At 44.1% G+C, this 18,235-nt stretch overlaps 2 protein-coding genes across 3 annotated transcripts in view; both read right to left on the bottom strand.

The window, feature by feature from the left end:
• ELOVL6 (ELOVL fatty acid elongase 6) overlaps window positions 1–9,340 on the bottom strand; it is a 131,951-nt gene extending 122,611 nt beyond the window's left edge. The window contains exon 1 of the mRNA XM_084872936.1: window positions 9,002–9,340. Coding sequence (XP_084729062.1) covers window positions 9,002–9,090 — 89 coding nt within the window. The 5' untranslated portion in view covers window positions 9,091–9,340. The remainder of the gene's footprint in view (window positions 1–9,001) is intronic.
• Window positions 9,341–13,769: 4,429 nt separating this feature from the next.
• LOC311630111 (small ribosomal subunit protein mS35-like) lies at window positions 13,770–14,852 on the bottom strand. Of its 2 annotated transcripts, XM_084898896.1 has the most exons (2): window positions 14,291–14,852; window positions 13,971–14,180 (listed from the first exon to the last, which is right to left on the bottom strand). In XM_084898896.1, exons 1-2 carry the CDS (start codon window positions 14,816–14,818, stop codon window positions 14,118–14,120), a joined length of 591 nt encoding a protein of 196 aa, XP_084755022.1. In that variant the 5' UTR covers window positions 14,819–14,852; the 3' UTR covers window positions 13,971–14,117. The 2 variants fall into 2 exon arrangements, with proteins under 2 accessions (XP_084755021.1, XP_084755022.1); XM_084898895.1 differs by having other exon boundaries at window positions 13,770–14,852.
• Between the last annotated feature and the right edge of the window lie 3,383 nt (window positions 14,853–18,235).

Here is an 18,235-nt window from a genome sequence, read left to right as displayed (position 1 = left end):
ATACTGACTGAGCTGATGTGTATGGGAACGTGGGAACAAGGCTGAGGGAAAGGTGGCAAAATAATTGTGGTTGCCTCTGGATAGGATCTAGACATTTTCTTTCCTTAATCTTCCTATTTTTTTTTAATGTTTTCATTTCTCTCTTTATATATTATTGATTTTTTTTTTTACAGAGAGAAAAGGAGAGGGATAGAGAGTTAGAAACATCGATGAGAGAGAAGCATCCATCAGCTGCCTCCTGCACACCCCCTACTGGGGATGTGCCCACAACCAAGGTACATGCCTCTGACCTGAATCGAACCAGGGACCCTTCAGTCCGCAGGCCAACATTCTATCCATTCAGCCAAACCAGTTTCGGCTCATTTCTCCTTATTATAATAAACATTTCTTTCTTTAGAATGAGAGAAAAAATTAAAACTAATAAACAATAAATAAAAAAAAGTGCTCTTTAATTCTTCACATTGTAGGAGCTGACATCTAAGAATAGGGACATCCCCAAGCCACACTTTTTTTCCTCCCTCCAACTGGAGGCGGCTATTTAACAGTAGTTACTAAACCTGCCTGGAGGAAAGCCTGGCTGTAGGCAGAACCAGATGGCAACAAGCTCCCAGAGTCTAAAACCACGCTGAGTGTATGAAGCCAAAAAGAAAAGCAGATGGAAGTATACTTTATGAGAAATGTTCCAAATCCATGTCATGGTTTCTTTGAAACAAAACTGATTTTTTTTTATTTTTATTTTTTAATAATAGAAGCATCATTAAAGTGGCAAGGCTTTCTCCAATTATAAAAGTGTTGATAGATACTAAACAAATGGTATTCAGAAAATATTTCTTAATGGCTGAAGTATTTATCTATACAGGTTACTGTTCATTATAACATCAATGGGTGCTTTTTGTAGTCATTCTGGCCATAAGTGTCCAGGATCCACTTAGTGAAAAAATCAGAAGACATCAGACACTTGTGAAATTATTGCAAGTTTAAAACAGGCCAAGTACAGGTTTGCAGTGCTTTGCTTTACGGATTCAATATTTATTCCTTTTCAAAGGAAAAACTGATCAGGGCATGAGTAACCAAAACTTAAGTCAGGCCTGAAGCCCATTTCTCTTCTAGCTATCCCTACATGCAAATTCCAGCTTGTTTACACTGTGCCTCATTTCCTCTTGTGTGAAATTGAAAAATTAACACATGGAAGGGTGGTTGGAAGGATTTAACAGTTGACGTACGTAAAACATTTTAAAAGAACACCTGCAATGAATAAACAACTATGTAAGCATCAACTATTAGTATCATTACTCCAGAATGAAGAAAATCTAAGACCTTTGTCTATATCAGAAGTCATAAAATTGAGAAACTACAGATTTTTATATTTAAAGTACCTTTTATTGAGCTTCCTACCTCTTATTGTAATAACTAGAGGCCTGGTGCATACATTTGTGCACAATGAAAGGAAATTAATTAGGAGAAATATTTTAGAGGCCAGAGAGGGACTGCAGGAGTGTGGCTCTGGGCACATCCCGTCTGGCCCAGTCCCCATTGGGCCGATCTAGGCGACTGGCTGGGGAGGGACTGCAGGAGGGCTCCAGAACATGTCTAGCCCACCTTGCCCAGTCCCCATCGGCCAGGCCCCAGCAGCAAGCTAACCTACTGGTCAGGGCGTCTATCCCCTGGTGGTCAGCGCATGTCATAGTTACTGGTTGAGCCGTTGGGTCAACCAATCTGTCAGGCACTTAACATATTAGGCATATATATATATATATATATATATATATATATAAAACCACTGATAATAACTACTGATAGTCCAGCTTTTAAATGCTTAAGGAATCCAATGGATATTAATGAAGGTCTCACACATTTAAAAAAAGTTTCAGGAGTAAACCTTTTTCCCCCCACTGAGCCTCCTAACACAAGATCATGAAAAGCTCAACGTTGAGTTCCACAGAACTAAGTTCACTTGTAAAAGTGTATTATCCCAGTCAGAGTGGACCTAGTATTTTAAAAACTTACATTTTAACACCATTTCTATGAATGAGAGGAGCTAAGTAAGTGAGTCTAAAAGACCAAGAAACTTATTAATACTAGTAATTGGGTTAAATTCAAAGCCTAAATGATCCATTTTTTGCAGTTTTAAATGACCTATTAAAATTGTATTATTTAATGAGTTTTAAAAAACAACAAACTTGTCAATGAAATTAGGACATTAAAAACATATGTTTGGCTCAGCATGATACCCTTCGAATAGCAAAAAAATGGTCTTTAATGTGGTATCAGTTTTTATTTTTATTTCTTTTAAATGGTCACTTTAACATGTTTGTGTATATGTACATGTATGTGTATAACATATATACATGTACATGCAATTCACTCATCTTTTCACTCTTCAAAGAAATATCTTGCATACTATCCATTACGCATTAACAAATAGTCAATTCAAAAACTTCAGCCTCAGAGCCCAAATGATCATTGAAAAAGAAAACTACCTCCAAGAATGGGTATTAAAAAAAATAATAAGGATTGAGCTAGAACATTTGAAATGTATCTTTAAAAAATTGGAATTATACTTATTACACTTAAAATATGTGACCATAAACTTGATTATAAACATCAAATTCCCCTCCCCAAAATACATTATATCAATGATAATTCTCCTTATCAGATGCAATTATAAACTCTTCTACAAAAACTTTAGAAAAAAAAACTTAAAATATGAAATCCTGAAGGAAATAGAATAAGAGTGAAAAAATTATGAGCATAAAATTGCTTCTAATCAGCATGTCTTATTTATTTCAGCAAAGATAAGTGTCAATCTTTTTTAGTTGCATTTTTTTTGGCAGGCAAATTTAAAGTTAAATTTCAGAAAGTCCACAATAAGTGACTAAATAAGCAAAAGTTTTCCTAAAAGTCTTCGCTCCAATACAGTGTAGTAGGTAAAGAACCTTAAAACTAAAAATCATGAGTACTCAATATAAAAATGATATTTTGTATCATAAATACAAAATCTTGAACTTAAGATGCCTTACATGGACATGCACTTTGGGGTGATTTTTGTTCAATGATCTTAAAATTGAAAATTCTTTTATTTTTTTATTTACTCTAAGACAATAATCTTTTTTATAAAAAGGAATAATCTATCCCTAAAATAAATTATTGTAAGTTACAGATAGTTAAGAATGCTGTTTTTCAAAAATTTTCGAGTACCTATGCCAGGGTAGCACCTTTGTACTTGCCTGTAGAGGCACACAATCAGTACATGGATAAAGGAGTAAAATTATATCTTAATATTTCAATAAAGCCATGTTAGGTTTTCATTCTGACTTCCTGGGGTTATCTATGGAAATATTTGTAGTATAGGTAACTATTCTAGGTAAACCTTTGTTGTGCTCTCCTAACAGAGATAAATAGTAAGTAAGAGGGAGCAGGTGGGTTTGAAGCTAGAGAAGGTAAAGGGCTAAGGCAAATTTTGTGGGGTATTGCCTGGTCCCTAGGAATATAGGGCAGCTTAGCTCACCTGTGTCCATACATTAAAAAAATTAAGTGGGTCATTGAGACAATTTTTGGACAACTCATCTCAGAAAATACTTTGATCTGAAGTATCTAGTGCACTGAAACAAAGATGAACGAATTCTTGACTAGTGCTACACTCCATTTTATTTTGTTGGCTGAAGACTGATTATGATGGAGATCTTATGCCCTCCTAAGTATCTGTAAGTCTCCATCCCCGACACAGCTCTTCCACTGACCAACTTGAAAGATTCTCTTTAAGGGAATAATGCAAAGTAACTTGTAACTCTGAAGTGAGTTGACTTTAAAACCCAATTTGATACTGACACATAATGTTAGAAGTATCATCTAACATCAAAAGCAACAAGCAGCCTTCTCTAGATCACATAATTTAACTCCCAATTTAACAAAGAAAATGCCCTGATGTAAAAATGTTAACATCATATACTATGTATAAGTAATACAAATAAGAGATGAATAATATAATCTAAAAATAGTTTGCATTATCCTGGGAATCTTAAAAAAAAAAAAAAAATCAAAGATTCTTTAAGTATACATCATTCTTTAAAGATACATGAAAGTTTTCAGATAAAATTTTCCAATCAAGACTGTATTATGTTTTAGGATCAGAACATAGATCATATATTTTTTTAAAATATATTTTTATTGATTTGAGAGAGAGAAGAGAGAAGGAAGGGAGGGAGGGAGAGAGAGAGAGAGAGAGAGAGGGAGAGAGAGAGAGAGACAGAGACAGAGACATTGATCGGCTGCCTCCTGAACACCCCCCACTGGGATCTAGCCCAAAAAGGACCTTGAATGGAATCAAACCTGGGACTCTTCAGTCTGCAGGCCAAAGCTCTCCACTGAGCCAAACCGGGTAAGGCAGTCTTCTCATTCTTAATCCAGCACATGTCCCGGTGCTTTCTGGTTTACTGAATTGACAGATTAAGTTCCTCACACCCCAGACTTTGAAATCTTAAAGCTAACATGAACTGTGATTCTCCAAAATTAGTGGCAAGCAACATAATGAGTACAATGTTGTAGGCACATGGCTTTCCTAGACAACTGGCCAAATTTGTATCTCCTTTAGTGTCATTGATTAAATGAGACTCTGGCCTTTTCTGTTTCATGACCAGTTTGCATTATTTTCAGCCATTTTTCTTACAAATGCATACAGCATGTTGCAGGAAAATTTTAAGGATCAATGCGAAGCAATTGTCACTACAGGAAAAACAGCCTGCATTTTATAGTTTGTTAGGCATTATGATGCTATATTGAGTAAAATATTAAAACAGGCTTGTAATGCTTATATGTCCTTTAATACTGAAATTGTACAGCATGCTGCTTTCTAAACTTCACATATAAGACACAATTCTTTTAAACAGTGTTTCAATTTTTCCCCCCTTAAAAAAAAAAAATTGTGAATAAAAGTTTCCTTAGCCAGTCACTATTTAATTCTAAAAATTCCAACACTATCTTATAGCCCTTATAATACAGAACACAAAATATAAAACTCTTCTAACATCGTCAGAGGAGGAGGGAGGGGGGGAAAGTCAGAAAAACATACACAGCATTGAAGGGCTGGATGTGGAGGACGCCAGAGGGAGCGGGGGAGGGTTTCAGGAGGTTCAGGGCAAGCCCTGTGGTGACGTCAGCTCACAGACTTAATGTTACAGCAGTCAGCACAGGCCTCCTGCTTTCCGATTGGTGAACACCCTGTCAGCCGACATCAGAAGATAATCATCATTGGCCAGGCAATTACAACTGGAGCAAGAAGCATCCACTGCTCTGAGCACAGACCTGCCAGGCTGCTGAAAGAGGAGGCAGAGCCCAGCTCCCTGCTCACTGAATGAATTTTATGTAGGCTTGCCAATCAATTGCTAGGTGATTTTGCTCCTTAAAAGAAGCCTTCAGAAAAAATAAGTCAGCCATTAGTGAGAAGAGCAGGTAAAGGCCAGACATCTCATAAAAGAACAAAATGCCCCCTTTTTTTTCAATGTTGTAAAATCACAAGTTTTCGGTGTAAAACTGGAATTCAAAATGCTATTGAGCTAAAAGCAGGCGTTTTCCTCTACCTCATGTAATAAACTCTCATTTTCCAGAGAATATTCCCCCAGGTCTCTTTAACTTGACATGCAGTTTTAAGAGGAGGCTCAGGATGACTGACTATTCAAGGGAATGTGTTCCCTAGCATTTCAATTGCTTTTCTAATTTGTTATAGGTAATATTATTTGCTAAAAAAATTAAAACACCTGTACTATTTATTCTGTGTCTAGAGGGTTAATCATTTGTGAAAGCAGCAATAAACTTGATAGGCTTGCCTCAGCTGGGCCTGTAGTGTTCATACCACATTTTTCCCAAACAGGGCCCCTTTACATTAATATGCAATAAGGTAATGAATGTGGATTGCAGGATATGTTTTCATAAACTACCCTTATTTAAGGCCCGCTTAAATGATACCAGGAAGTACAAAACAGCACTCCTGGCAGTCCTCACAATTCTTCAAAAGACAGCATAGCTCATTTTCGAGAGATAAATTATAATTCTCCAAATTAACAAGTTTGATTTGAGACTATGTCTAGAAAATATTTTTTTCAGGACAACTGCAAATGATTTCTCAAAAGACACAGTAGAAGCTTCACAACACTGTACTTTCCTCCCGAAGCTATTTCAAACCATTTGAAGTTCAGGAGCCTGGAAAGTTAAGACCTTGTGGTTTCTTAAACGTCCCCTGCCCCCATCGGGGTCTAAGCCTTGGTTATGGAGATCCCTTCTCCTGTTAACAAGAAATGCTTAACAGAAAGAAATGCTTCATTTTCTTATACACCTGGTTCCAGGACTTTCTGGCCATTGGGATTATGGGAGAGAGGTTATGAAACTGGGTACACAAACTGGAATAAAAGAAGCCATACAATTTGGGATCAAGAGGACTTGCCAGTAAGGGTGTACAGCCAGCACCGTTTTTGTTTTGCTATTAGTGGTCTTTTTGTTTGTTTGTTTGTTATTGCAATAAGCAAGCCCAGAAGAACATAAAATCAACAGAGACAAAAAGCCAGGGAGGGGGGAATCCTAGCAAGGGACAATGACACAGTATTCAGAACGCAGGGGAAGGCCAGATATGTTAAGTTTCAGGTGTTAACAGGCAGTGCTGACAATAAAGTGGGCACCTAGCCTAGCATCATTTTATAAGTACTAGGCAAGCGTTTTCCCCAGCATCTGCCATGTACAAAGCACTCTTTGAGGTGCTCAGGATAATCTAGAGTGGAATGAGACAAGAACTATAGACCCTCAAGAGCTGATGGTCTGGTAGGAGGCACACACATACCTGAAAATATATACCAGGAAAGAGACTGCTCGATGAGAAGTACAGATAAGGAGCTAGGAGGAAACGGCGGTCAGAGCCCAGCAAGGGAAGCTAAGTTGGCACATTTTTTTTGCCCGTTTCAGTCAGTCCCTTGAGGGCTAGGCCCAGCCTGGCTCAGTGTGTACTTGTTGATGAATGGAGAAAAGAGGCGGGAAATGGTACCTGGAGGAGGCATGGAAAGTGACCTCAGAGAAGAGGCAAAAAAGTAAACAAGAGGCCGTCTTGGCGGCGATGGTGCAAGGGAAGGCTGGCCCGCTGGGAGCCGACCCCAGAAAGGCAGGCTCCACACGGACACACGCCGGCCTCAGCAAACAGAGTACACGGGGCTAAGGGGGGAGGAAGAAGGGCTGGAGGGGTGGGGCCAGGGATGGAGCAAAGCCCCAGCAGAGCAGACCCCAGCCCTCGGCGGCTTCAGGGCCACCCCTGATGCGGGGAGAGGAAGTGCATGTGGATGGAGAAGGTGCCCGAGCGAGGGGCTCGGCTTCCTCAGCGCCGCGGCCTCCCATGTCTAGGCTTTTAGGAACCAAGCCTCGCGGAGTGCAACCTCCTCCCACCGCCCCCCACCCCCGTTGCCCTCGGCCTCGGCGGCCGGGGAGGGGGCGGGGGGGCAGCCGCGCGCCCCTAGTGCCCACCGGTCTCGCTCCCCGGCCTCCCGGGCGGACCGCGCACCCCTCCCGCCTTCCGCTCTGGCCCCAACGCCCGCCCCCTGCGCCCCGCGCCCCGCGCCCCCGGGCCCCGCGCCCCCATCCGCCAGCGGGAGGGCCGGGAGGGAGGAAGCCAGAGCGGCGGCCCAATCTCCCAAGGCCAGGCGCTGACTTCTGGGGCGGGAGGAAGGGAAGTGGAACCCCCACTCGGCTCCGACCGGCGGCAGCGCCCGCCCCCCCAGGGCACCCACCTGCCCTGGCCCCCAGCAGGCAGCGTCTCTGGCTTCCACCGCCGAGACGGGAAGGGAAGGCGGGTCCCGGGGCACGCGGCGGCGGGGTCCCTGTGCAACCCCAGCCTCTTCTACCCGATCACCCTCCCCACAACCCCCACATCCCGATCTCTTCCAAAACCGGGGGGCGGGGGCGGGCCACTGCCCAGCTCCGAGTGCGCCCGGCTGGCCCGGCTGAGAGCCGGGGAGCCGGGGCCGGGGCCGGGGCCGAGGGGCGGGCGGGCGGGAGGGAATGCCCGCCGCCGAGCTCCCCCGTCTGCTCCGAGAGAGGTGAGCGCGCCCTGCCCTGCTCAATATTGCAAAGGGACACAGGATCGCCTCCCACACGGTGGAGGGAGCACAGTCCAGAAGAAAGATGCTTCCCCCCCCCCCCCCCCCGCCCCTATTAGTGTAAGTTTGTCTGGGGGAAGCGCACTCCGGGGATTGAATCCATCCCCACTCCGCTCGGCCGCCTCCCGCCGGATCCGGACGGAGCAGCGTGTCCAAAAGGCGGCGATTACCTACGACAAGAAACTCACATGGCGTGGCTCCCTCCGCCCGCCCGGGTTCATTCATTTTTATTTCTGTTTTCATTGTGTCCCCCCCTGGCCTCCTCCCCCACCCCCAAACCCCGCCTCTCGATGGAACCGGAAAGGACCCGCGTGGAGAAGGCGGTGGGGGGGCGGCCGGGGAGCGCGCAGGGAGAGGGCAGCGGAGTGGGCGAGCGGCAAGGAGAAAGGAAGGGCACGCGGGATGGAGGGAGAGGACCGGAGAGCCGAGGGCGCCGGGTGGGAAGGGGTTAAACGGCGCCAAGGACCGGGTTCTCCTCCACCGGTTACAGGAGGCCGAGCAAGAAAGCCCCAACTCTATAGATGAAAGCCAGGAGGCAGCCAGCACAGGTAGGGAAGCCGGGCTGTGGCTTCTCTGCCGCGCACACGCCTCCTCTATGTGCACACACACACTTACATATCTATATGTTCCATGTTACATAACCCGTGTTACCATGCATGGGTAGCCGCGGTTCGCCCAGGGGGGCCCCCAGACCGACGCGCTCCATTCAGGCAGCCCCCGTGTCCCGGCGGCCGGGTCTCCGCGGCCCGCGAGCCCGGGCTCCATTCACGCCCCAGGCGGGGAGCAGCCGGGAAGGCACCCCCCGGCCGGACACGCGCAGGGGGTGGGGGGCTCTCCGGGGACGCAGAACTGCGCGAAAAGCATCACCTTACCAGTTTTCCTGCATCCATTGGATGGCCTCGTTCTCGTTGAACTGCTTCTCGAATTCATATTCTTGCAGAGTCAACACTGACATGTTCATCGGGGCTGGTCTTCGGAGTCGCTAAATGTGTTCCTTTACACACAAAACAAAATAACCTGTAAAGAAAGCGCTTACGGCTTCCGAGGAGGAGGCTTCCCCCTGCCCGCCCCCCAGGCCTGCCCCTCGCCGCTCGGTCGCGGCGGTCGGTCTCCCCCGATCGCTCGCTCAGCTACATCCAGGGCTGAGCATTGCCTGCGCCCGGCTCCCGGCTCCCCGCTCCGCGCTCTGGGGCTCTCCGCCTCCCGGCGTCCGCACCCACCGTAGGAGGAAATGAATGCCTTGCGGTCTTAGTGCCCGCACGTTTGTCCATCACCCTTTTTTACTTGTCTACGGGGAAATCTCCTCCCCCTCGTGCGATCGGAGGCATTAACCCTTTGCGCGGGAGGGCGAGAGCGCGCGCCAGACCTCTCCCCACCGCCGAGCCCCCGGGGGATGGGGGATGGGGGCGTTGTGCCTGTGCGAATGTGACTGGGGAAGTGGGAGAAGGAGGAGGAGAGGGAGAAAGTGGCCTCAAGGTCAGCCAAGGCCCCCCATACCGACCTCGTGGGCCGCCCAGCCTAGCCTTTGCCTGTAGTTTCGGCGAGCGGGCGCAGCAGCCCGGAGGCGCGCGTGCCCACGAGCTTGGCAAGCCGGCGACAGGAAATAGTAAACCCTGCCAGCTGTCTGGCATGAACGCCAGGCAAATGTGAGCAGAGATTTTTTTCCCGGTGAAGGAAACGGGCTCCCCACCTCCTGGCTCTACCGCAAGGTCCCTCCAGGTCCCCCACCCATCCCAGAGCTAAGATTTTGACTCACTTAAACGTGGGGCCGGGGCGGCCAGCAGGGCTCCTGAATCCCTAGCCGGTTTTGGATGCTGAGGCTGAGGATGGTGGGAAGTCCAGAGCGACAAGGAGTAGCCCAAAGAGGGAAATTGTTTAGGAGGAGGGTTTGGGGACGGGGAGGGGAAGAGTTAATGAAGAGAGAGAGAGAGAGAGAGAGAGAGAGAGAGAGAGAGAGAGAGAGAGAGAGAGAGAGAGAGAGAGAGAGAGAGAAGGGGTTGGAGGGGGGAGGAAGTTCACAGATAGAAAAACTGAACTCACTGGTCCAATGCAAGCATTTTATTTCCATCCATGAGGGATTTCCCTTTGTTTATTTTCCGGGTAGGTGGAACAGAACTGTTTGAGGAGAGTACTAAATGTAATGTTTGGCCCTTACTGAAGCCCAGTCTCACAGCAGTGTTTTGGTCCCAGCTTCTTGTATGCACCCCTCTTTCTTTTCTGAGAGGAAAACGTGTTTTCCACTCGGTCCATCCCTTCATTCATTTCCCCCAAATGAGGAAAAGTGAAATATAGCCCATGGATGTAACTGTAAGCTTAAAATACAACAATACGGAACCTATGCTTTAAGTATTAGGTGGACATTAGGACCTGGGAGAAAATTCCCCTTCTCTTGTGGGTGGCTCCCCACCTCCCTGGTAGTCCAAAAAACGGGGTATTTTCTTGCAAAGTCAAGTGCCTGGAAACCATAGAAAAGTGGGGACTAGGAGAAATGGCTCTGTCAAGGAAGAAGGTATAATTAGAAATTAAAGGAGTTTTAAAAATCCGCTACAAAATTATATCAATCAAAGGACACTGGTTTGATGACTAGCAAATTCATTTATAAGTTGACAAAGATTCTGTGCAAGGAATTTTCAAGTGTTATTCTAGAGACTTCTACAGTACAATTCTCAATGAAGGTAAAACTCAGGCCAAAGGACTTGGCCCCATTGGGCTGGAAGGTGTGGTCTGATGAGATGAGGATTTTTCCACAATTTCTGGGCAATCAAATATTTGTAAAATGAATGAAAGATTGATTTAAAAACTATAAGGAAAGAAGAGGAAAAAAATCCAGCAAACAGAAGAATCCAAGATGGCTGCACAGGTAAACACCTAGCCACAGCTGCACACAACAATTTCAATAAAATACAACTAAAATATAAAATGGACATTACCCAGAACTACAGGAAAGTTGACTGACTGGAAATTCTACAACGAGAAGCAAGGAGAAAACCAGAAGGAAGAGCAGAGGAGCTGTAAAAGCCTAAGGTACGGAGACACAAGACGCACGCGAAGAGGACGGAGCCGGAGAGGAGGGGCGGCTGAGTGCCTGGCTGGTGTTCCCTAGCGGGAAGGAGATAAAAGCTCCGACTATGCTGAACCCCAGACCCGACAGCGCTGAACCCCAGTTCTAGGCCAGACCCTGGGGACCCAGGCTCAAACAGAGGGAGCCGGGGCTGTGAGGCAGAATCCCAGGGGAGCAGCGAAAGGCAGAGCCCCCGGAGGTGCACACATTGTGCGCAGAGGACGGACTGTTGACTCTGCTGCTAGATTGCCCTGGCAGGAAGGAGACAAAGGCTCCGGACTGTGCTGGGCCCCAGTTCCAACTGCTCTGAACCCCAGTTCTAGGCCAGACCCCAGGGACCCAGGCTCATCAATAGGGAGCTGGGCTGTAAGACGGAACCCCGGGGGAGAGGCGAAAGGAGGTCCCAGAGGCATGCACATTGCGCGCAGAGAAGGGATGGTTGGCTGTGCCGCGAGATTGCCCTGGTGGGAAGGAGACAAAAGCTCCGGACTGCTTTGAACGCCACCTCCAACTCCACTTCCAACTGAACTGAACCCCAATTCCGGGCTCATTGGGGGAGAGCCTAGACCAGGTGTCGGCAACCTACGGCTCCAGAGCCGCATGCGGCTCTTTTGAAGCTTTACCGCGGCTCCGACAACTTGCAAGCCTGTGTGAAAATGAAGGTAACGTCTTACAGCCCTGATGTGCTGACACTGTGCACTGAGGTTCAGGAGCAAAAATCCCATTAACCAGGTAAATTAAATATTTTAATTAGCTATTAATTTGCAAAAATATATTTTACATTGTTAAGTGAGAAAGTCCTTTTTTCCTTCAGATTGACAGCTAACTGCACGATCCGGTATATAGCATTAAGGTAAGAAACAATATATGCAGTGTTATATTTGTTTTAAATGTCGCAATGGTTTTGCGGCTCCCAGGTTTTTTTTTCCTTCGGAAACGGGTCCAAGTGGCTCTTTATGTCTTAAAGGTTGCAGACCCCTGGCCTAGACTGTTTGGTAGCAGGCGAAAATAGAGGGCACCTTTCTCTCAGAGGTGCTTGCAACAAGTACTGAAGGACCCTGGGGATTACTGAGACTCAGGAGCTGCATAGGGCGGGGCTGTCGGAAGCCAAGGCTGTAGGCTCTACCCTGAAACTCTGCCCCATCAGGGAAGCTGCAAAAATGCCGAGACAACAAAATAGATCACAAATGAAAGAAATGGAGGACAAAAAGTGACTGGATATAGAGTTCAAATCTATGCTTATAAGGTTTTTCAAGAATTTCCTAGAAAAGGTCATTAAGACCTATGAGGATATGAAAAGGGATCAAATAGAATTAATAAGGAATCAACAAGAAATGATAAGGGATCAACAAGAAATAAAGAATTTTTTTGTCTGAAATAAAAAATATTATACAGAGTCCTAAAAACAGAATGGAAGATCACAAGAATCAAGTCAAAGATTTGGAACATAAAGAGCCAGAAGACACTTCTTCACAGGAGCAAGAAGGCAAGAGAATCCAGAAAATTGAAGATAATGTAAGAAACCTCTGGGACAACTTCAAGCGAACCAACATCAGAATTATGGGGGTCCCAGAAGATGAGAGAGAGCAAGATATCGAAAACATACTGAAAGAAATAGTGACAGAAAACTTCCCCCACCTGGGGAAAGAATTAGACTTACAAGTCCAGGAAGCGCACAGAACTCCAAACAAAAGGAATCCAAAGAGGACCACACCAAGACAAATCATAATTAAAATTCCAAGAGCAAAAGACAAAGAGAATATTAAAAGCAGCAAGAGAAAAGCAGGTAGTTAACTATAAAGGAGCACCTATACGATTGTCAGCTGATTTCTCAACAGAAACCATGCAGGCCAGATGGGAATGGCAATTTAAAAAAAAAAAATCTGATGAACAATATTAACTGTTGAATATAATAGAATCAGAGGTATGGAAGGGGAGTGAACTGACGATTCTTGGGAAAAAGGGGAGAGGGGGATGTGGGAAGAGACTGAACATAAACTGTGCACCTATGGATGAGGACAATGGGGGGGTGGGGAAAGGGCAGAGGGTGTGGTGGGAACCTGGTGGAGGAGAGCAATAGAGGGGGGGGGGAAGGAACATTTGTAATAATATGAACAATAAAATTTTATTTAAAAAAAAATCCAGCAAACAGTTTACTATATATTGCAAGGATAAGTCCTACTCTTGTTTTTAAAGGGTTTTATTTTTAAATTCTGTATTCATACTACTCATCACATCAATTTCAAACTAGTCTGAGAAATTCTCGTTTACTTACCATCTTTCTTTCTTTCTTTCTTTCTTTCTTTCTTTCTTTCTTTTTTTCTTTCTTTCTTTCCTTCTTTCTTTTTATTTTTTGCAGAGAGGAAGGGAAAGGGATAGAGAGCCAGAAACATCAATGAGAGAGAAACATCTATCAGCTGCCTCCTGCACACACACACACACACACACACACCCACTGGGGATGTGCCCACAACTAAGGCACATGCCCTTGACCTGAATTGAACCCAGGACACTTCAGTCTGCAGGCCAATGCTCCATCCAGACGTTTCTTTTTTTTTGAAACAATATTTTTTAACATTTTCAACATTATATCAAATTAGATAATTATAAATCAATCATAAAATAAACCAAGCATATTTTTCTACATAATTCATGTTAAATTTAATAGTCTCTTCACTGACTCTTTGTACTGAGAAAGAGTATTTTCACTGTCCCCTTCGTTCTTAAGACTAACAACGCACTTTTTGTAATCTTCAATCTCTTTAGTGCCAAGGAGCTCTTCTTTAGTTACTTCCAGGTTTTTCTCTGCGGCTTTAATTTGGAGAAGTGTTTCCAGGATATTTTTTTCTGAGGAGCTATTTGTCCATATATACTCTTGCATGTCTGCTTCAGTGATGTTTTTCTCCCAGTCCTCAGTTTTCCAAGACTCATGGTATAAAACTGTTAGCAGATACATTGCATAATCGTAATTCTGCCTCTTTAAAGGGCACCTATCTGTTTTGATGGTAAGCACATCTGTGGTCTTGCAGTATCGCTCTCCTACAAGTTTAATAAGTTTCTTCTTTGCATGATCATCTAAATTCAAACTGGAAAGTTTAACCCTTAAGGTTACTACTCGTGCTTTGGGGTTTCGAATAGATGGTCCTGCTGAAACATAATCAGCTGTGTCAATTTCAATTGGAAAATGCTTCTCACATTTTTCATCACTGTCTAGTGCAGCTGGCCACTCAGTGCAAAAATCTTTAAGAGCTTCACAATGCTTTTTAATTGCTACAGGAGTCAAATGCAAAAAATTGGGGATCTTTAAAAGTTCTAGATTTCCCTCCTTTGCCATGGGCACCCCCATTTTTACTGGGTAACCCATTCGAACAGGAAGAGGGACTGCAGAGGGCTTAAATGGTGCTGCAACAGGGTAGACACTAGGCCAGTCCTGGTCAACAGCCATTTTCTCTGTCCTAGGAGGTAGTGCCTTTCTTCTTGATGGCCTTTCCAATCTGGATGTTCTTTCTGTTGTACGCGGGCCTGCCTTCCCGGGGAGAGTGGTCGGAGACACTGCGGTGGAGAAGGCACGCAGGGCCCTGGCCCCCGGCTGCAGGCACAGCCACGCGGGGAGCGACGCGGCTGCCATGACTGCGAGGACGGCAAGGAGGGCAGGACAAGCGTGACCCGCTCCTGGGGTCAGGCCTGAGGCCGCTACCCCATCCAGACGTTTCTGGAGCCTGTGCTCTTCTGAGGTCCCGGGACTGAGTGGGGAAGAAGAGTGACAGGGGTCCTGCTCCTTTGAAGCTCACATTGCAGGGGGGGAGACAAAATGATTTAACAGAAAGTGAAGTGCTAAGCTTAAAATTAAACTGCATGATGTGAAGGGATGGGAGTGCTCCTTTAAACCCCGAAGGCCTTGTTAAGAAAGTAACTTGGAATTGAAACTACAATGACAAAGAGCCAACCCTCTGTTGCAGTGTTGTGGGAAGCAGCAGCAAGTCCAAAAGCCCTGGGGACTAAAATTGCAGATTAAGAGTAAAAGGCTTGTGTTTCCCCAGGTCACCTCTGACAGGTTGGAGAGGCAGGCAGGAGCCGGGTCTTTATAGCTTGGTAATCAAGACAAAATATGTGGGTTTGATTCTAAACTACAATGGGGTGAAGGAATAGTAAAGGGTTTTTAACTGGAGAATGGCATCATCATTCCTGGTAATTCTACTACTGGGAATTTACTCTGTGGCTACACTCACAAAAACACCCAAAATATAAGATATTGTTCAGCACTATTTGTAATAACAAAATACCCTTATAATGGAATATTATGAAACTTTAAAAAAAATAATTAGGTTGTAGTCTGGATCGCCAGTAGGGGGCAAGGGGTCTGCAGGAGGCAGCCAATCAAGGATTCTCATCATTGATCTCCGTGTCTCTCTCTCTCTCTCTCTCTCTCTCTCTCTCTCTCTCTCTCTCTCTCTCTCCCTTCCTCTCTGAAATCAATAAAAAATATATTGGGGGGCAGGGTAGAGAAAAGAAATAAGTCTGCAAGCTGCAATATCAAAAAAGCTTCCAGATATATTTTTAAGGAAAATTCAAAAGAAAGGCACAGGACATTGTATATAGTGTTACATTAAGAAAAACATCTACAATTGTACACAATAATTTTTCTAGAAAGACAGATAAGAATTTGTTGGTGATATATATATTTGGAGAAAGGCCTCGGAGCAAACTAGGGAGAATTTTTACTATTTTTATTGCTTGTTTTTCTACAGTATTTGAATTTTATTGTGATGTATTTCTATGTCATTGAAAAACAAGTCAAAAGATGTTAGGTAGTTTTAATTTTCCATGCTGAAAAACTCAGAATGTAGCATAATATTAGAAATAACACATTTAAATGGCAACTTTTCTAGACTTGTTTTAAATTACAAAATATACACTGAGTCCTAGCTATTTGCTTAGATATTTTCCTGCCGAGGGGCTGTGAAAGGTTAGGAAAGATGGAGGGGAATGTTGGGAGGTTGCCCAGCAACACCACTAGCAATTTTTATGAAAAGATTAGTTATGTGTGTTTTTAACCCATAACCAGATATTGCATATAAATAACTGGACCTTAAAAAGTAAGTTAATCGATATTTAGTAGTATAATAATATTTTAAAAATTAGGCTAGAGAGTAAGAACTCTTTGAAAGAAAAAAGTTACTACAAAGATGACTTGACTACTAAAAGATCTGGATTTTCATCCTAAATGTACTCCAGATTGAATTGTCTGATCTTGTGGAGAGTCAATCAATCTTTTTAATTTCCTTTCCACATATAAAAGAACAGCGCTAGGCTCAATGAAATGGATACTAGTTCAAAATTTCTCTGGCATAGAAATAATTGAAGTACCCACAATTTCTTGGCCTTTCTAATATGAGCCTGCTTTTCTAGACCTCAGTTCCATAGGCCAAGCCTAGCCAAGCTAACCCATTTGAAAACCTTTGAACATCTTAAGTTTAATCTCCTTTTTTTTTTTCCCCCTCAAAATTCCCTCTGCTTGGAATGCTCTTCTGTTCCTAACTCCCAAGTTTACCTGTCACATTCAGTCTACTCTTTGAATCCTCACAAACTGCTTCCTTCCTGAGGCCTTTCTGCTCATGGAGATAATCTCTCTTCTATTGAAGCTCTTGTTAGCAAAGCCCTTAAGGCCCTCTGATTTCCTCTTTATTTTAGATAAGTTCCAATATACTTCCCCATGCAGGAAATTGTAGATTTCCGTAAGGACAGGGACAATGATTTATTGCTTGCATTATGACTACAAACCCCCACATCACCCCAGAGTTGTATAACTCTATTTCAACGGATCTAGAGAGATTGCCAAACTGGAAAACAAACAAATCAGAATTTCCCTTGCATTCTGATTCACTTGATATTTTATGCCCTTTGGGAAATAATGCATAATTTCTCCTTAGAGCTTTATAATGCAACAAGCTGGCGTTCATTCTGGGCAAAGGGGACAGGTAGGAAGGGACTGCCACTCTGAATCGTTGCAGTATCATTCTGGCCTCAACTCCAGAGGGTGGCAATATAGGGACCACATCTGTTTTTTATTTTCCCCAAAGAACTTCGCTACCAACCTAATTACAAGATATATTTTCAAAAAGTTGGATGTCGTATTATTTTGTAAAAGAGGAATGCTTACTTTGTGTTTTTAATGTTGCAAATAAAAAAACACCCACAAACTTATAGCTGTCCCAGAAGACAAAAAATCAATATTTAGCACCTATTTAGACTTCTCAGAAAATTATAAATTCTTAGATAATTTTTTTCCTCAAAGATATAATTTATTTACAAACCAAAGAGGCCAAGGAGCCTTAGACATCCCCATCCCTTTCCTTAACAAAAACAGAGAGAACAGAGGTGGCTCTTCACCTCACAACGTTTTTTGGGACAAACAGTGAAGTTGGGGCTTGGGGCACCTTAAATTCCCAGGCAGGCATTGGAAGAAACAAGCTGAGTCAGCCACTCCGCAGCCAGAGTCTCAGAGTATCTCTTCCTCTTGACCCAAAGTTTGGGGTGGGCCTGGGCCACCACAGACCCCATCACAAATAGACCTGTCCTAAAAGAGCTCATCCTACAGACAAGCATTCCCTACTGTTTTTAATGGGAATTGAGGTGCATATAAAAGACATCAAATATTTTATATAACTAAGAGAAGTGAGAATAATTATATAAAAATTGACTTACACTCCAAAATAGATACCTATGAAGTTTAAGTGAGCAGTGAGCACAGCAGTTCAGAGGGAGAAATTTGATGAAAGAAAATGTAACAAGGGTATGTGAAAGATGCCCAAAATTCCAACTTTATCCTGGGAATTCTGTGAGCATGTGCTTTCCATGTTGAAGATAGCTTCTGCCTAAACACTCTGAGAGCCAACAAGTTTCACTTCGTGGTGAGTAGCAGAGGGCAGTTAATATCTTAATCCTCGGGACTCAGGACTCAACTTCTGTATACACCCCTCTTTATTTTAGATATTTTCCGATACACTTCCCATATGTATGTTTAATACACCGAGTCTTCCAGTAG

Source organism: Pipistrellus hanaki (genome assembly GCF_964339955.1).
Source record: "Pipistrellus hanaki genome assembly, chromosome: 1".
NCBI classification, from domain to species: Eukaryota; Metazoa; Chordata; class Mammalia; order Chiroptera; family Vespertilionidae; genus Pipistrellus; species Pipistrellus hanaki.
The sequence above is the reverse complement of the archived record's forward strand: the minus strand, read 5'-3'. Positions and strand labels throughout refer to the sequence as shown.

Coding starts and splice junctions, on each gene's coding strand:
- LOC311630111 (XM_084898895.1), bottom strand. CDS start 14,818: ATGGCAGCCGCGTCGCTCCCCGCGTGGCTGTGCCTGCAGCCGGGGGCC.